Source organism: Chenopodium album, chromosome 2 (assembly GCF_948465745.1).
Source record: "Chenopodium album chromosome 2, dcCheAlbu1.1, whole genome shotgun sequence".
NCBI lineage: Eukaryota > Viridiplantae > Streptophyta > Magnoliopsida > Caryophyllales > Amaranthaceae > Chenopodium > Chenopodium album.
Window position 1 is genome coordinate 73,655,289 of NC_137835.1, and position 17,693 is coordinate 73,672,981.

At 34.5% G+C, this 17,693-nt stretch overlaps 1 protein-coding gene across 2 annotated transcripts; it reads left to right on the forward strand.

The window, feature by feature from the left end:
• The first annotated feature begins 431 nt into the window (after positions 1 to 431).
• LOC145600568 (protein MEI2-like 4) lies at positions 432 to 6,778 on the forward strand. Of its 2 annotated transcripts, none has more exons than XM_081656456.1 (9): positions 432 to 770; positions 882 to 933; positions 2,210 to 2,526; positions 2,614 to 3,324; positions 3,926 to 4,565; positions 4,793 to 4,877; positions 4,957 to 5,025; positions 5,106 to 5,285; positions 6,246 to 6,778. In XM_081656456.1, the coding sequence occupies exons 3-9, from the start codon at positions 2,229 to 2,231 to the stop codon at positions 6,321 to 6,323; spliced, it is 2,061 nt and encodes a 686-aa protein (XP_081512582.1). In that variant the 5' UTR covers positions 432 to 770; positions 882 to 933; positions 2,210 to 2,228; the 3' UTR covers positions 6,324 to 6,778. The 2 variants fall into 2 exon arrangements, with proteins under 2 accessions (XP_081512582.1, XP_081512580.1); XM_081656454.1 differs by having other exon boundaries at positions 433 to 770; positions 2,186 to 2,526.
• The last annotated feature ends 10,915 nt before the right edge of the window (positions 6,779 to 17,693 follow it).

The following is a 17,693-nucleotide window of genomic DNA, read 5'->3' on the forward strand; positions in this document are numbered from 1 at the left end:
GACAAGTCTTGCAAGTTCCAATTTCAACACCATTAAAAGTTCATAATAAATAAATAAAGTTTTCAAAATAGTAACAAAATCATAAAAATGGGGGAAAGGAGAGGAAATGAAAGCAATGCAATGCAAATTGATTAGTTCATGCAAATAATGTTTCTCTTACCTTATGACACACAACTCAAGAGAGAGAAAAGAGCACCAATACTCAATTTCCAAATTTCCTCATCTCTAAAAACTACCACTACAACTTAAACTCTTTGTACTACTCTACACACTGCCATTTCATCAACAATTATTTTTATTATTTTATCATATCATATATAATATTATAATAATAATATAGTTTTATCATATTATAAAATAATAATAAAATATAATATATGGGGTTGTTCTCGTATTATTTTTTGTCCGAGTACTCATAAGTCTTTCATGTGTCAAATCTCATCCCCTTTCAACAACAAACAAAAGATAAACCAGGCCACCTCTCTCCTTCTCTCTCTTCTTTCTCTCTCTTCACTTTCTCTCTCTCCTCTTTCTCTCTCTACTCTCTCTCTCTTACTTAGCCTGAACTGCCTTTCTGTTTTGTCTCCTTCCTTCTTCTCTTTTACTTTCTCTCTCTTCTTTCTCTCTCCTCTTTCTTCTCCTTCATCTTCTTCTTCGAGTACAATTTGTTCACCTACTGTAGATTCTTTGATTCTGATCTTCATAACTTTTTCTGGGAATTTCTGGGTTTCTCTTCAATTTCACGGATCCTACCGGAATTGAAATCAAGGGTAATTTTTCACAAATTTAATTGATTTTTTTTCGTTTTTTTTTTGCGAATTTTGCAATGCAGGAGATCTCTAATTTTTCTCTCTTAATTTATTTTTTTTTTCCTCGTGAAGAAAATTGAAGAGAGAGAAAATCATGGTGGTGTTGGTAGTTTAAACTTGTACGGTACGTTTTTTTTGATTTAATTTAATTTAATTTTGTATTTTTTTTTAATTTTTTGGTGGGTGTTAAGTAAGAAAATCAGAAAAATGAGAAAATCAAGCTCCGATCTATATGTCCGAATTTTATTTTTAGTGTCGGATTTTTTTATAAAAATTAAAAAAAAAATTAAAAAAAAATCAATTCTCGAATTTCATTTGTTGGTCTGAATTTTTGGAATATTTTAATTTCGTAGCCTGTTCACCTAGTTATATTCCTTCGTAGTATATTATAATGACTAATTGATTGGTTTACTTTAATTTTTTTAAATTAATTAAATTAGACGCTTTTTAATTTATGAATTTTTATAATAAAGTTATTAAATTTCATAATCTTTCTTGACGTCTTGGTGTTTGGTTGCGGATTATGTAATTTTGGGAAGATGAAAATTGAAGCAGAGGGTTTAAATTAAAATATACAGAAAACGCGGAAATGGGGATTCTTTTTATGATTATGACCCAATTAGAATTTGGTCCGCTTTCAAATTAGGTAGTGGTATAATCTTATAAGATATGATTTTTCGGTGTTAGGGTAAGATACGGGCAATGATGTACACAGGATTTGATCTCGGGTTCCACCTCGAGACTTTTAAAGAACTAAGCTAGTTGGTATCGACATCTTATGTGATATGATATGATATTAAATTATTAATTAATATAAAAAATAACTAAAGTTTTGTTGCTATGCCTACCTTTTACCTGCAAAGTAGCTAATTAACAAGTCCTTATCTTATTTGTTGGTTCTGATCTGTATTCTCTTGTAGTATTAAAAAAAGAAAAATTGTTTACTATTTTTATGATCTGTAGTCCTGTAGAATTTTAGTAATTCATCATCAACTTTGAATTTCAGTCTTTGGGTGATGGAATTCTCTCTCCAAATTCTTTATTTTTTGGGGGTCTTTTACGAAATTTCGAAATTTCGATTTTGTTTCTGATGGGTTGAGTCTTTGAAAGGAATTTCAGCTTGTGATGTTGGTACATACATGGTACATTTGCTGTGAGATTAGTTTTAATGTGAGTTAAATTATATATCTCATTAATTGCTGAAAATATGTATATCTTTTGTATTAATGTAGAAATTTAATGCATAGAAGTGGGGTTGAGTGTTTTTTAAGAAAATAGAATTTTGGGTTTTGTTCAGAATTGTCACTAAATTGATGTTATTAGCTGGAGTTCTATCTTTGGGATATACTGTTTCATTTATATTCTTGCTTGTTTAGGCGGCTACTTGATATTTGGTACAGAAATCAGGAAGAAATAAAGATGGTTACTTTGTCATCTTTGGAGAAAATTTCGGCTGTGGGTAAGCTGTCTGATTGCTTGGCAATGTCCCAATCCCCCGCGCCCAGAGAGCAGAAGATCGACGTAGTTGGAGAAGACGGAAATATTGGTGTGCATAGAGCTCTATCGAGATCTATGAACCAGAATAAAATGACGCGACCTGATGTGTATTTTGATTCGACATACTATAAAGGGGACCGACATCTTGTTGGTGTCGTTGGGGCTCAAAATGAAAGCAGTCTTTTCTCCAGTTCACTCTCCGAGCTGGTTAATCATAAGCGTAAGTTCTGCTGCTTATTAAATTTTCCTAATATCTTTGAAGTTGTCTGATGACTTGCTGTACTTATAGTAGTTTTGTCTTTTCCAGTTAGACTGTCATCCAATAAATATGTGTCTCGACAATCTTCTACTGTTGCTCCCCAAATTGACGAGGGAGAGCCTTTCAAATCTCTGGAAGATGGCGAAGGGCAGGCAATCAATAATATTCTTCCCGATGAAGAAGAGCTGTTTTCTGGGATGGTTGATGAGATGGGACATCTGGGCAATGCTAATGCCAATGATGATTTGGAAGATTTTGACGTGTTTACTTATAGTGGCGGTATAGAGTTAGAAGCAGAAGAGAATCTTCAGGCAGGCCGGAGAAATGTGGGTTATCCTTGGGGCATTCACCAGAACCAGCAGCGTTCTGTACATGCAATGGATCATGCTGCAAGGATCCATTCCACCGCGAGACTGTCCTCTGGTGCTTTGGTAGGTGATTCATCACCTCATGAGAATCCTCGCATTTTCAACGGGTATCCTTCTCCGGTTAGGATGCCATCTGTTGGCAATGAATTCGGTCTTAGTGAGGGCAGCCAATCTTTTCCTCAAGTGCAGCTTGATAACAGAGGCATCCCAAATTTCCATCCTCATTCTCCTCAAGTGCCAATGCACAATGTTGTTAATATGATGTCGCAGAACTCCTTGGACAATGTGAATGGCTTTGCTGATGACTTTCGGTCCAGGGTTTCTGAAAAAGTCAACTTGGAATCTCATCATTTGGGGCTAAATGGGCATGCTAGGGAACTCGGCGAAAGTGGTAAGCTACGAGTTTCATTATTGTTTTATATTCCAATACCTTGTTTGTGTATGTTTGTGGAAGTTATCTACTTTTGACTGGCAATTTTAAACCACTTTGAATGCGATCAGGAATACCTTTAAATATTTCCTGTAATAAATATTAAAGGCTTTCACAGAATGCTAAGTCACATTTGGCCCATGGCATTTGATACAGTGTTTGCAAATATAGGGCTGTAGTATACATGTTACATATTAACTGGCTATTAGAAGTTGGAAGAGCTTGGAAATTGATATACCGGAAATGCTTGTTTGTGTTGAGAAAGATGTACCAAGGGTGATGGCTAATTGTTTTTTTATTTAGGCAACTAATAATCTGATTACCTCCTATATTACATGTGATCGTGATTTGTTCTATAAAATCTAACAATTTAGAGGAGTTTATGGTTCTCTTACCATCTATGTTTAGCTTTGTTCCTTCATCCGTTTATTTTATTTAATCATGTTATTGTCTTTTTCTGGGAGACAGCAGAATATGAAGGATTCTTTTTTTTACTTTTCCCCTGGGAAATTTTCTTTTTGGAAGTTACAATGTACTTGTGCTTACAATTTTTTTTCCTCAGTTTATGGCTTTTCCCCAAGTGGAGTTCATGCACAGTCTATGGCAAGCAAGTCTAACTCGTATCAGCAACATCATCTTAGATCTTTGCTTATGCCGAACTCCCCTTCCTTTTTGAATAATAGCCATGCACATCACCTTGGAAGGCTTTCCGGATCGCCAGGGGCTCCACACCTGATGATGAATATGGTTTCACCAGTGCATCATCTTCAGGTGGGCTCAGCTCCTGTGGCACCAGTAATGAAGGCTTCTATCTGGGACCGACAGCAAATATATGCTGGAGAGTCTCATGAAACCTCTGGTTATCAGATGGGTGCCATTAGGAGTGTCGGTATTCCTGGATTTTCTGCATCACCTGCAAGAGAAATATCTTCTCCTATTAGCTTTTCTCATGTTCATGGAACTGACATGTCGAAAAATGCTGGGATACAATCTCCTCAGCAGATGAGTCACTTGTTTCATGAGAGAAGCACAATGAATTCTCTGCCAACATCGTTTGGTTCTCCCAGTGAACGAGTTAGAAGAAGCAGAAATGAAACTAACTTGAGTCATGCTGACAGGAAGCATTATGAGCTTAACATTGATCGTATCATGCGGGGTGATGACAATCGAACAACACTGATGATAAAGAATATTCCTAACAAGTACGTAGTTTTGCATTCCAGTAGCTTTTATCTAAATTCTGGTATTCAAAGGGTGATTTTACTTTTATGGCATTATCTAGCGTACATTGTTAATTTGTTACCAAGTTTACTAATTCACTCGGCTGAATCCATGTGGTTATTTTGAGAAGTTGTTAACTTGATTCAACTTGAACTCCCTATGGGTTTCATTGATTTCCTCTTCTAATGCAATGCCTTGTTGACTCTAGGTATACTTCCAAAATGCTTTTGGCTACAATTGATGAGCAGCATCGAGGAAAATATGATTTTATTTATTTGCCAATTGATTTTAAGGTATGGAACTCAACACTATTTTGGAACTAGGAAAAATTAAATATATCTCTTTCTAATATTCACTTTGCTTAACTGGCAGAATAAATGCAATATGGGCTACGCATTTATCAACATGATTGATCCTATCCAGATTGTTGGCTTTCATCAGGTTTGATTTATGGAAATTTGTGTTTAATTACATAAAAATTTGTCGATTTAGAAAATTAAATAGCAAAATATCTTCTGCAGACATTTGAAGGTAGAAAGTGGGAGAAGTTCAACAGTGAAAAGGTTGCATCTCTGGCTTATGCTCGCATTCAAGGAAAAGGAGCCCTTATTGCACATTTCCAGAATTCAAGCTTGATGAACGAGGATAAACGGTGTCGCCCCATTCTGTTTCACACAGAAGGTCCAAATGCTGGAGATCAGGTTCGACAAATATTCTTTTCTGTAAAGTTTTTGGGATTTATTTGTACTTCCTTTCCATTTGCCTGTTGCCTTTATGTAATGCCTTTTTTCGTACTACCTTTTCTCTAGTAATTGCCCTTGTAAGTTGCGACATCTGAAGATTAGCTCATATACTAGGCACAATGTTGCTCAGCCTCTTCCTTTTATCTTTATGATTAAAAAAATAACTATTCTCCGCAGTCCGATACATAGTTGACATTTTGAATTCACGAGTCCGATTATTTGAAGGATTTTGGTTGAGATAATGATATTTCCATAGCATGATGAAAGATTACATAAAATCTCTTTAAGACAAGTAACATGTTTCAGAAAATAATGATTGCATTGAGATGTGGGACCTAGTTCATGGGTGGGTTGGGTGGTTGGGGAAGCAATATAGATGGGTCAAGATTTAGGTAGTTCTGAATGTTAGAACTAAGAACCAAGAGTTGGTAAAAATACCTTTTTTGCATTGGGTTTATCAGGGTTAATAGTATTCATATAGCTTACCTAATATAGAAGATAAATGAAATTTGATGATGAGGGTAAATTTCTTTATGCAACTCAGTAAGCGTTGAGCCCATACGTTATTCATAAATGGTTCTGTTTGGAAGGTCATTTATTCTTGTTGACACTTTGGCTCTTTCAATTATTTTGCATAGAGTATTGAATGTTAACTATATATAATTCACATCCAAGTTTCAACAATGATGCACAGCTAGCACTTTTATGGAAAAAGAAACTGAGTTAATGCTGGGAAAAAGTAAAAACTCCACAACAAATCGCCAATGGTGTGATCCATGTTGCGTCTTTATTACAACCTTCCAGTCATTTTCTCAACTATAGTTTCCAATTTTGAAATATGAATTCACTAGCCAACATGTTTGTTGTGATCAGGTTGCCCGTAAAACTGGCGCTGACTTGTTTATTTCCTTTTTGTAGGAACCATTTCCGATGGGCACCAGTTTTCGGGCAAAGCCGGGTAGGCAACAGCTGGCTAGCAGCGAAGAGGAAGAATGAGGAATAAGGAGGTGACTTGGAGCCCGGTGTTTTTAGGAGAATGCTGTAAATTTTTTTTCATGGCTCTGCATATTAAAACTACCCTTTTTGAAAGCACTGGTGAAGACCTTGCTATTGTTAGTAGAGGAGTAATATTTAGTCTAAAAAAGCCACTTCAATTCAGGTAGGAAATATGAAGTGGCCTTGTTTAAATTCATTTTTTCTTTTTTAATTTTAATTTCTAGAGTGCTTGGGGAAGCACCTATTTCTGAGGTTTTGGGAACCAGAAATTTTGACCTAATCAGTCTGTGTAACTGGCCCATTTTTGAGAATGTTGTAAATTTTTCATTGGGGGCTTTGGTTACATTTTGAGACTGGCCTTAGACTTTGATTACTGACATCTTTACCTTAGGATTCAATCATCATTGTAAGGCTTCAGTATATGTTGTATGGGAATTAATTCGCTCGACTTTTTTTTAATATCGTCTTTCTAACTTGCAATTTTGTCACTTAATCTGCGTGATTTGAATTAGTAATGTGACCACTAATCTCGGTAGAGCTAGCTAGCTAGCTGATGGTATGGTGTCACTGCTAAAACGAAATTGTGGCTTCATATTGTAAGGGTGTTTGAGTAATTTCATACGATGTTATCTAGCTGACGATTAGCATCACCACATGGAGGATGATGATGATGATGGATCTCATCTGCACCAACTGTTTCACATGACAATGTTGTACTACCACAAGAATTCCTTTGCTTATGTAAATGGTGAAAATTGTACGAGAAATTTTTCATTTTCGTCCATTTTATAAAGCTTTTGAATTTCCAAAGGTGAAGGTATCAATTGGCCTTTTCTGGTTCTTAGTCACCATCATGTTATTGTTAGCTTCAGATCTGGAAAAAGATAATATGCTCCATTGATAAGAAAATGCCAAGCATATAGCTACACGCCTACACCCTACCCCAACTAATATATATATATATATATATATATATATATATATATATATATATATATATATATATATATATATATATATATATATATATATATATATATATATATATATATATATATATATATTAGTTTTGTGTATGGGCGATGCCCGGATGGTTGATAAAATTTTAGGATAAATTTTTCTACTTTTGATAATGCAAAATATTTAGACATATGATATTCTATCGCTTATTAAGAGTAATTTTTAGACTTTTTTGGGTAACTTTTATCAATAAAACATCAATAAATTTTATCTATATAGGGTAACTTATATATATTGAGTAAATCTAATATATCCCTACTTACTTTATAAAAAGTATAATCTTGCTCTTATGAATAGTGTTGTGACAATTATAACCCCAAAAATGTGTATTTACGCATTTGCCCCCATTTAATATTACAAGATTTTTTTAAATACTGTATATCTTCTCTCTGTTATTACGTACTTTTTCATCTTCCTATTCAATCGGTTGAATTATTGGTTTCAAGTTTCAACCACAAAGTCACTGATAATCTTGAAAGGTATTTTTCAATTTTAATTTCAATTGTTTTATAAGGTTTTGATTGATTTTAGATTTTAAGGTATTATCCTTTTTAAATTTTAAGGTCTGGGTATTCATCTATTTTTCCTAAATTTGATTGGATTTTGAAAGAAAAAAATATAGTTGATAATTTAAGTGAATGGAGAACCAGAAACACTATAAGCGAGGGAAATATACCAACTTCCGAGCACTACCCCATGGAAGCCCCTCATGTCTCTTTCTATTCTTTCAATTTGATCATTTCATGAATATTTGTCAGTGACTTTGTGGTTTGTCTAGTTAAGCGCTACCACAAATCCGATCAAAAGCTCAAGGTACTTTTATGATCTTTAGATTGTACTTTGGTTTTGATTTTGGGGATTGTAGAATTTTACAAAGGTGGCTTTCAACATTGCAATTAGATTCGTTGTTATGAGATGCAAAGGACATCCAAATTTCGATTATAATTTTGGGATTAAGAGCGTAAATGAGAGTCCACAACTTTAAACGATGCAATTTTTCAAGGTACATGTTTTTTAAAGGGAGTAGAATGCATTTGTACTTAGGCTCTGGATGTATATTCTATATTTGAAGGAAAGGAGGTGTGAGTAGTTCTCTTGTCAATCCTAACCTACCTTAAAGGTTTATTATTACTTGTTAGAAGAGAAGATACCACTTTTCTGGTGAGATTTTGATATGATGCATCCTAATAATGCTATATGCTCTACATCTAATGAGTATCAACTTAATGATTTACTGTATTTCTTTGTATTGTTGAGTTGAATTAAGCTGAGCTCAAGCTTGCCTGCATTGGATAACTTAGCTCTTCTTACATTGGGTTTAATTACAAAGTATTAAAAAATAAAAAATAAAGCGCCTGGACCAATATACAAAAAGAGGAAAAAAAAAAACTACTCCGTATTTTATTATTTTGGATTTTTACATTGGGTTCAAGCTACCAAACTTTATATTAGATGATCATATTAGACTTAACAGCAATACTAAGTATAAATGTACGTTGCATTGGACTTGAGCAAAATCCAAACTCAAAACTAAATTTAACACCTAAGAGTCCTAACTACTCATAGGGTACCCAAGAACAAATTGATGCAAAATTTCATTATTCCTTTGTTGTTTCTCTTTGTTTTTCAGCTTGTAATATGTATCAAAATTTTATTCTAGAGAATCATCTAGACTCTATAAGAAAAGCATGTAAATGTTATTTTTTACTCATTAAAATACATAAGAAAAGGTTAAGAATATATGATTTTGAACTTAATAGTCGATTATTACTCTTTCTAAAAGTTCATTGTATTAATTCTTATCAGTTTCAAGGTATTTAAAGACTGCATAAGACGTTTTATGTGCAAAATTCTTACTAATCATAACTATTTACAAGCTAAAATCTTAAGTACAAAGATAAGTCTTGATAACTTCTCCGCATTGGCTAGCTATGTCGCGCATTGGCCACCCTAGTATATATATAAAAGGGAGTTTTTTCCCCAGTTTTTAGAAATCCATATACAATTTAATTTTCTTAACGTGCCACGTAGGATTATAAATTTTAATTGTAGCATATAAAATAAGAGATTTTTAATTTCTTTTAAAATAAAATAATTCAAATGCCATGAAAGCAAAATTGTCAAATGAGATATCAAGAATTACCACAGGAATAGGAGTTACAGTAAAAAAAACCCTAGCCTCCTTTTCTCTCTTCCCTCTCCTAAACCTAGTCTCCATTGTCAATTTTAAAGGGGGCTTCCATCGGATTTCACCGGTGGAAAGCCCCAATCTTTATTTTCTTTTAAGCCTTTTGTTTTAGGTTGCAATAATGTCTCCCTCGAAAGAAAGGGTTTATCTCCAAAAATGTTTTTTTACTGATTCTCTATTATTTTTTTAACTAAATTAAATATATATTATAAATGGATCTCATTTGAAGAACCTTTTGAAACGAATTTATTGATAGAAATAAAACTGAGTTATAGTATATTTATTAAAAGTTATGATTAATTTTTTATATATGAAATTTTAGAAGTATAGTGATAATAACTCTATACAACATTTTTATCTTAAAAAATCTATCCAAAAATCACTTATCATCATATGTGTCACAATAAAACTTATTTGTCGCCTACGCGGCGAGACACTTGGCAAAAAATTAGAATGTCAAATGTCGCTGTCTCGTGGCCTGGCTGCGAGGTGTGTATATATAAATATATATATATATATATATATATATATATATATATATATATATATATATATATATATATATATATATATATATAAAGAGAGCTATCATTAATATTTCAATTTCGCCAAAGCAGTGACACTTTGAGGGATGTCAATGTGGCAGGGTAGGGCGGATGCTGGCCTTTCGATCCCCATCCTCACCTAAAATTTTCATTCCCATCTCCATCCTCACCTAAAATTTTCATCCATATTCTCATCCCAATCCCCAACCCTGTAGTGGATCCAAAATTCATCACCATCCCCAGTCTCCACCCCGGCGAGTACTATTTCAAAACCATACCCGTCCACCCCCCGTTTAGATATCCACCGCCACTTAATCCCTACCTAAGACTTAGAGCTGTCAAAAATTGACCCGACCCGAGAACCCGACCTGAACCGATAATGATCTGAACCTGAGATGTACCCGAACAATGGGGTGAAACTAATGACCCGTAACCCGACCTGAACCAACCTGATGTTAACCGACAACTGATTTGATCCAATACTTTATGACCTGAATCCGAACCCGAACCCGCACCCGACCCGATAGTAACCGTCAACCGATTTAATCGGACTCGACAACAATCCAAACTCGAACTAGTACCGGACCCTATTAGAATCTGAAAACGTTTATAACCCAACACAACCTTTTATTGAAGTGAGTTATGAATGGTTTAATAATTTTATATAACTTTTGTTCTTTATTATTTCGTATATAATCTTGATAATGCTTGAACAAATTATGCAGAGCGTGATTATATAAATTAACTTGACCACAACGAATTTATTTGAATTGAACTTGAACCAAAACCAAGAATGATCCAACTTTAAAATTATCCGACCAAATAATTATCTGAACCAATCTTAACCTGAACCCGAATGTACCATCTATTAACCCGACCAAACCCAACACTCAATATAACCCGAACCTGAAATTGAACTTGTAATGAATTTGACTCGAATCGAACCCGATCTACAGTCTACACTCAAAAGAATGAACGACCCGGAATAACCTGAATCGAAATTGACCCGACCGGAACCTGAACCTGATATGAGGCTAGATTGACCCGACACAACCTGATCCTCATTTAACCCGAGACCTGATTTGACCCGACCCAAACCCGACTTGAATACCTGAATTGACAGCTCTACTAAGACCCGTCTAATCTCCACCTCCCAATACACAATCCTACATAATAAACATTATAATATAGATTACAAAGAAAAAAAAATGGTAATAATACACATTTTTTTTTGTTTATAATATTAGTGTATTACAATAATATTAATTTTTTTTTTTAATGTTACACATTCTTTGTAAGTGATGTAATGTTCTATCTTTGCCCGTGTTCTTTGTACATATGTGTAATGTTCTTTTTGGGTGCACTATGTACATGGTGTACATGTTAGTGCACCATAGAAATTTCACTAATTGCAACATTGGAAACTTTAATTTAGTACTCCCTCCGTTCCTTAATACAATGCCTCTTTCTCTTTATTATTTGAGGAATAAATGCTCAAAAGAAGCATTGTATTAAGGGGACGGAGGGAGTACCTTGCCTGAAACTACTTACATTAAAGAGCATAGGGTCATATCCAAAGAACATAATAATCAAACTCAAAGAACATATAATGCTTTCTTTGTAAGTGATGTAATGTTCTTTCTTTGCCCGTGTTCTTTGTACATATGTGTAATAATATTCTTTTTGGTGCACTGTGTACATGGTGTACATGTTGGTGCACCATAGAAATTTCACTAATTGCAACATTGGAAACTTTAGTACCTTGCCTGAAACTTTGGGCGAAGTTTGGTACCTGATTATGGTGTTTACTACTCTACCTTATTTATTTATATTTTTTTTACAATTTTACTCGCCTTATTTATGACACTTACGGGTCAAGTAAATTGTGATAAAGGAAGTATTATATATGTTGGAATCTCAAAAACAAGTTTGTCATAGATGTAATTCGTATTAAATAATTACTCAACTTATTATTGCAATAATAAGTATAGAAACACATCTTAACAAGGTTTGGTCATAGACATAATTAGACAACTGATATTTTTAAGGGTTTGTTCTGATTGACTGAACTGCGGTGAACTGAACTTATTGGAGCTGAACTAAAATGAATATTTTACAAGAGAAGAATATTTAGAACTGAATTGAACTGAACTAAACTGAAAATAATCTAGAGAACATACTGTTATTATTGCAACAAGTACAGAAACACATCATAATTCATACAATACATTTATACACAAAAACATCATACAGTAGATATGACAGATGACATCTAATCAAACTATAAAAGTTTGATCTTGTCTTGCTTATTTATTGATAAACACTATACTAGTAGGGGGTTCTCAAGCTGAAACATGTTGTGGTGTCAATGGTTTCATTACACATGATTGGGAGGGTCTTCCATCATTACAATTGAGAAAAGGAGCAAAGAGCATTGGACGTACACTAGTCCTTTTGAAATCCATCACCATACCAGTGGCCACATGTATAACACTGCCATACCATGGATTAATAATCCAGGGCTCATTAGTCCATCCACCGCATGCTCCTACACTTACCCTATGTTGTCCATATTCGAAACGCAGACACCGGTCTTGGTGTTATTCAGGCCTAATAGTACCATCTGGGTACATTGCAAAAACAAAACCCAGTGATGAGTACCTTTCACGTCATTGATATTGAGTAAGGTAAAATGTTGAAGAGTCTCGTGAATTCCCCCGTTCTCTATAATGTTTTAATAAAAATAATTCAGTTTGTATTTAGAAAATCATCCATTTCGTATCCTATTTATGAAAAACGTCTAATACAGTTTATTTTGGTCCATAATTTAGGTCTAATAATTGTGTAGTTAGATGGGGCTTGAATAAACATTTCTAACAATATATTACAAGCCCAATTTTGAGTTATAACGAGGAAGTTATGGTCAAAATACTAAACTAGACCCAAATCGAGCTTTATATGCGGACCCAATAATCATGTGGATGGTCCATCAATATTAATTATATTTCTAAAACAAATTAGGATTAATTATAAGCTTCTATACGTTTCTAAAAGGTCTTAATTATTCGTTTTGAAAAGATAAGATTAAAGAGTTTGAAATTGAATAAAAATCCTGTTTTTGAAAGTCATAATTCTATTCGAATTGAAAGACGTTCAAACACGATAAGATATTATTTTCGTGCCTCAAAATTTTTATCCAAATATTTTATGGTTGGATAATAGACCTGGAAATTATCTTTCCAATGATATATTATAATATTAATTTCGAGCCATAACGAAAAAAGATATGAAAGAAATACGAAACTCCATCCAAAACTGACACCTTTCCATTATTTCGGCCATATATTTTATTCTACAAAAGATTATAATCTGATTCTAATTTAGTAGAAAGTACACTTCAAGTGCTTTTCAACAACATATTATTTGCCTTATTTCGACTTCTGGATCAAAAGATATAATAAAAATAAAACCCGATAAAAAACTGTCTGATCGCACCACAATGATTTTATCGCCTCGCGATAGATCCATCGTGACGCGATAAATCTATCGCCGCACGATAATTTTTTTTACTCCGAGTCAAATTATGACTGTTTTTATCGTTTACAGTCGATTTTTCTCTATAAATAGGGTCGTTTTCCCCCGTTTTCAAGCATTAACAATCATCTATTCTCTCTTCTCTCTCTAAGCTAAAGCTTATTCTTTCTTTTTCTCTTACTTTATGAGCCTAGCCTTTTCAAAATACAATATATGTCCATCACAAGACTTAGACACACATAACCAACCTCGAAGTACCCTTAGACCTCAACGTGAAAAGTTGATAGTTCTGAGGGTTTCGTCCCAAATCCATATTTCAATTTATATTATTGTTTGATTTAATACCATATTGAATTTACTAACGTGTGTATTGTTTTGATAGAAAAAAGTACAAGACTTCAAAGTGAGTAATTTCATTGCTCTATTTCTTCTGAGATAATGCTTAGATTATATTAATTCCTAGTATCATGTAGGATGTTTTTATTGCTTTCTAGTATCATGTTAGGATTACAACTTTGATTTTTATTGCTTAGTGACATGCTAGAATTTGTTATTAATCATGTTAGTATTATGCCTAGGATCTTGATAACATTATTATGCTTTGGGAATGCTATGATGATGATGATTGTTGTGTCAATATTATCATGTTGCTTGATATTTATTGTTATTCCTTGATCACGCCTTCTCTTGCACGTTTAATGGGAATTTGTACTTGAAATCACGCTTAATAAGATAATTAATAATATTATTTAGACTAATATGATTTTAATTCAAGTAATCACCAATAATAGATTTTTTTGTGCATTAATAATCAACCAACATAGATTAAACATGTTTAGGATTAGTATAATGATTGCATGTTAATTGGAAAGCACACATGAATATGAAAAGAATAAATAGAGGCCTATTTAGGGCAGGTTCAATCTCTTTTAGGTTGGATTTTTACCTTCATCCTCGAATATCCAGTCATGGTTCAGGGCCACTATGGAGTTAACGATCTCTGTGATCGTGAAGGGGTGTAACCTTCACCTCGTGGACGGTTTACAAGTTCCTAAAACTTGTTGGCGACTCTTTTGCTCTAGCTTCCTTTCCTTTTGATGCCACCATGCTTAAATACATGATCACAGTGGGGCTCAAGTTTGGGATGCTTGAAATATTCCCTATAGACATCTAGCCAATAATACCTCGTGGCTGGGTCTAGATATAAGGGGAAAATCAAAGTATAAAGCTTAGGATCAACTCTTTTTAAAGCCATCGTGCCAGTAAAACTCATTAAATTATTTTTTTGGACTATTGGTCACCTTGAATATTGTAAGTCCTTAGCTACAAACGTTTATGGTAAAGTGAGTCCTGTAGAAGGAGCAAACTTCTTTTTGTGTCAAAGTACTTATCCCCCATCGTAGAACGAAGAACAAGCTTCTCGAACGACTTCTCTCGTATGGATAATTCATCCATCTTTTGTTGCAAAGCCAAAGCCTCGACATTTTTCCTCTCAGTTTTTTCGAGTTTCTTGATTCTCTTGTCTTCGGCCTCTTGAGCCTTTTCCTCTCTCATACAAACAATCTCTTCTTGGAGTTATTTTATGGTTGACATTGTTGTTGGACTAGAATGAGTTGTCAAAGGGAGGTGGTTAAAAGGGGTAAATTGTTTGATGGTAAGCGTAGAATGCGAGCGCCCGGGAGTCTTTGTTCTCAAGCTAGGAAACCATCCCTAAAGGAAGTACGAAGAGTTAAGGAAATTGATATGCTTGTTTATTTTTTAGAAAAAGAAGAAAAAGACGCAAAATACATTCGAAAGGATAACATCACCTTTTAACAATTCATTAATAATGATATTGCTTGCACGAGCCTATTGTCCTCAAAGAATCAAAGTGGTCTCGTAACAGAAGGCGCACACAAGAGACTAGGTTGCACGCGGATGGCTCGCACAGCTCTAGTTTTTGCGCTGGGTGTGGTCACACAACTTAATCAGTTGCGCGCGCCACCTGTTCGTGCAGTTATAATTTTGTCGAACAATTTTTTTTTCTTTTCTGTGTCTCTCTTTTTATGATTTTTTTTTTATATTTCTTTTTCTGATATCCTTCGAATGTGACTCAAAATTACAAAGGGACAACTTCGCACTTGGGAACCTAAATCAAAACTAGAAAGCTATCCTAAGCACGTTACAAATAGCCATGTAATCATGTAAGCATACCATAAAGCCATTGATCCACATATAATGCCTTTCTAAGGTCGAAGCTTGGGTGTCCAAAGGTACCATATCTTAAGAAATGATGCACAAATCAATCACTCAATTAAAGAGACCTCTTCGGCACTAAAGCCCCATAAATTTTCATCATTTTCATCGTGCTCCACGTTTATGATTGTTTTATCAATCGCTTTGATCCTCATAGGGGAAGCAACGATGGTGACAGAAATTCCTCCAACTATGACTTTAACTTGTTGATGGTGGGATGAAGGGACGACCTTAAGGTCATGAAGCCAAGGGCGTCCTAATAGTAAGTTGAATGAAGCTTTGATTTCTACCACTTGAAAAGTAGTAGTATGTTCAATGACTCATGCGGTGACTGATGTGTTCATTTTATATATATTTATCCCCGTCCCTTGGTCGTAATTAGTAGTGTTTTTGGCTCCTACGAGCCACTTTTATTACTAATTTGTGTTTTCCAGTGCTTTGGTAGTTTTGCTTGAGTTTTGTAGGAATTTGCGTACTTGGAGCAATTTCCCGGGTTTTTCGAGGAGCATCTACAAGTATTGGAAGACCGCGACCGCTTTCGATAGCCCAAGGCCGATTGGAGGGATCAAATCGGTGATTAAGGGCTCGGTTATGAAGATTTGAGGACTTGGGCCAAGTTCGGAGGCCCAAGAGTTGGAGATTTCGAAGCCCATGAGCATCGCCCAAGTCCACTCTCTCCGCCCGGAGGCGCGCCCGGCCGGGCGGGCCAAATCAACATGCGCCCGGTGCACGCGCCCGGCCGGGCGCGAGAAAGCTTTTGGGGAGAAAAAGGCGGGCCCGGTCGGGCGAGCCCTTGCCCGACCGGGCGCGTGTCGTTCCTCAGAGACGATTAGCTTTCCGTTTTGTTTTGTTTTAGCGTTAACTCTTGCTTAGTATTAATGTAATTCTATTAGGCAAGTTTAGGATCTCTTATCATTATTATTACTCTAGTTTAGTTTTCCTCTCCCTTCTCTCTACTTAACTTTCTCTCTCTAGATTTTATTTTCTTTCCTTGTTCCTCACACTCTTGTAATTCCGCCGTTTTGGTACGATTTCTCCTTTAATTAATCTCAGTATTTTACTCTTTCCGATTTCTGTTATGTCTTGTTTAATTATTATGCTTTGTTTAGTTTTGATTATGTCCGAGTAGTTTAATTCTAGGGTTTATGGGGATCCATAATTAATATGAAGGGGTAATTTATTATTATTGATTATTGACTTTGCATGATAATTTCTTATTGATTTGTTCTAATTCTTTGTAATTGGATTATGAATCGAGCAGATGTAATTTGATTGTGAATGTTTAGCAATATTGAATTGATGAATCGAGCAGATGTTAATTTAATATTAAAGGCTATTTTCAATAGGAACTTAGATCTAGTAAATTGCGAGAGCCTGTTAGATCTATGTTGGTTAATAAATTGCGAGAGCCTGTTAATCATGTTATTGTGCAATGTTAATTATTGATTGTTATGTTTTATCCCGGAATATTAATTATTGGTGAACCTGTGACCCTAGACCTTCTTATTATTAATTTTCTCCCTAAACTTAATCTTCATAGTATAATTTCATATTAAACACAACAAATTGGTTACCTTAATAATTTAGATTATATTAATTAATTAGAAGTAGAAAGACCAGTTTCCCTGTGGATTCGACCCTACTTCCCTATCTACTTTAGTTAGAGGACTTAGGTATTACTTTTGATTAGGGGATACGACTTTACCCTGTCAAAATTTGGCGCCGTTGCCGGGGAAACGGTTTTATTTTTATTTCTAATTGTTTTTATAGTTTAGATTATTTTCTCTTTTGCCTCAAGGGACATTAGTTCTTTGAGGTAGTACTAATATCTGTTTTTTTTTAGTTCTT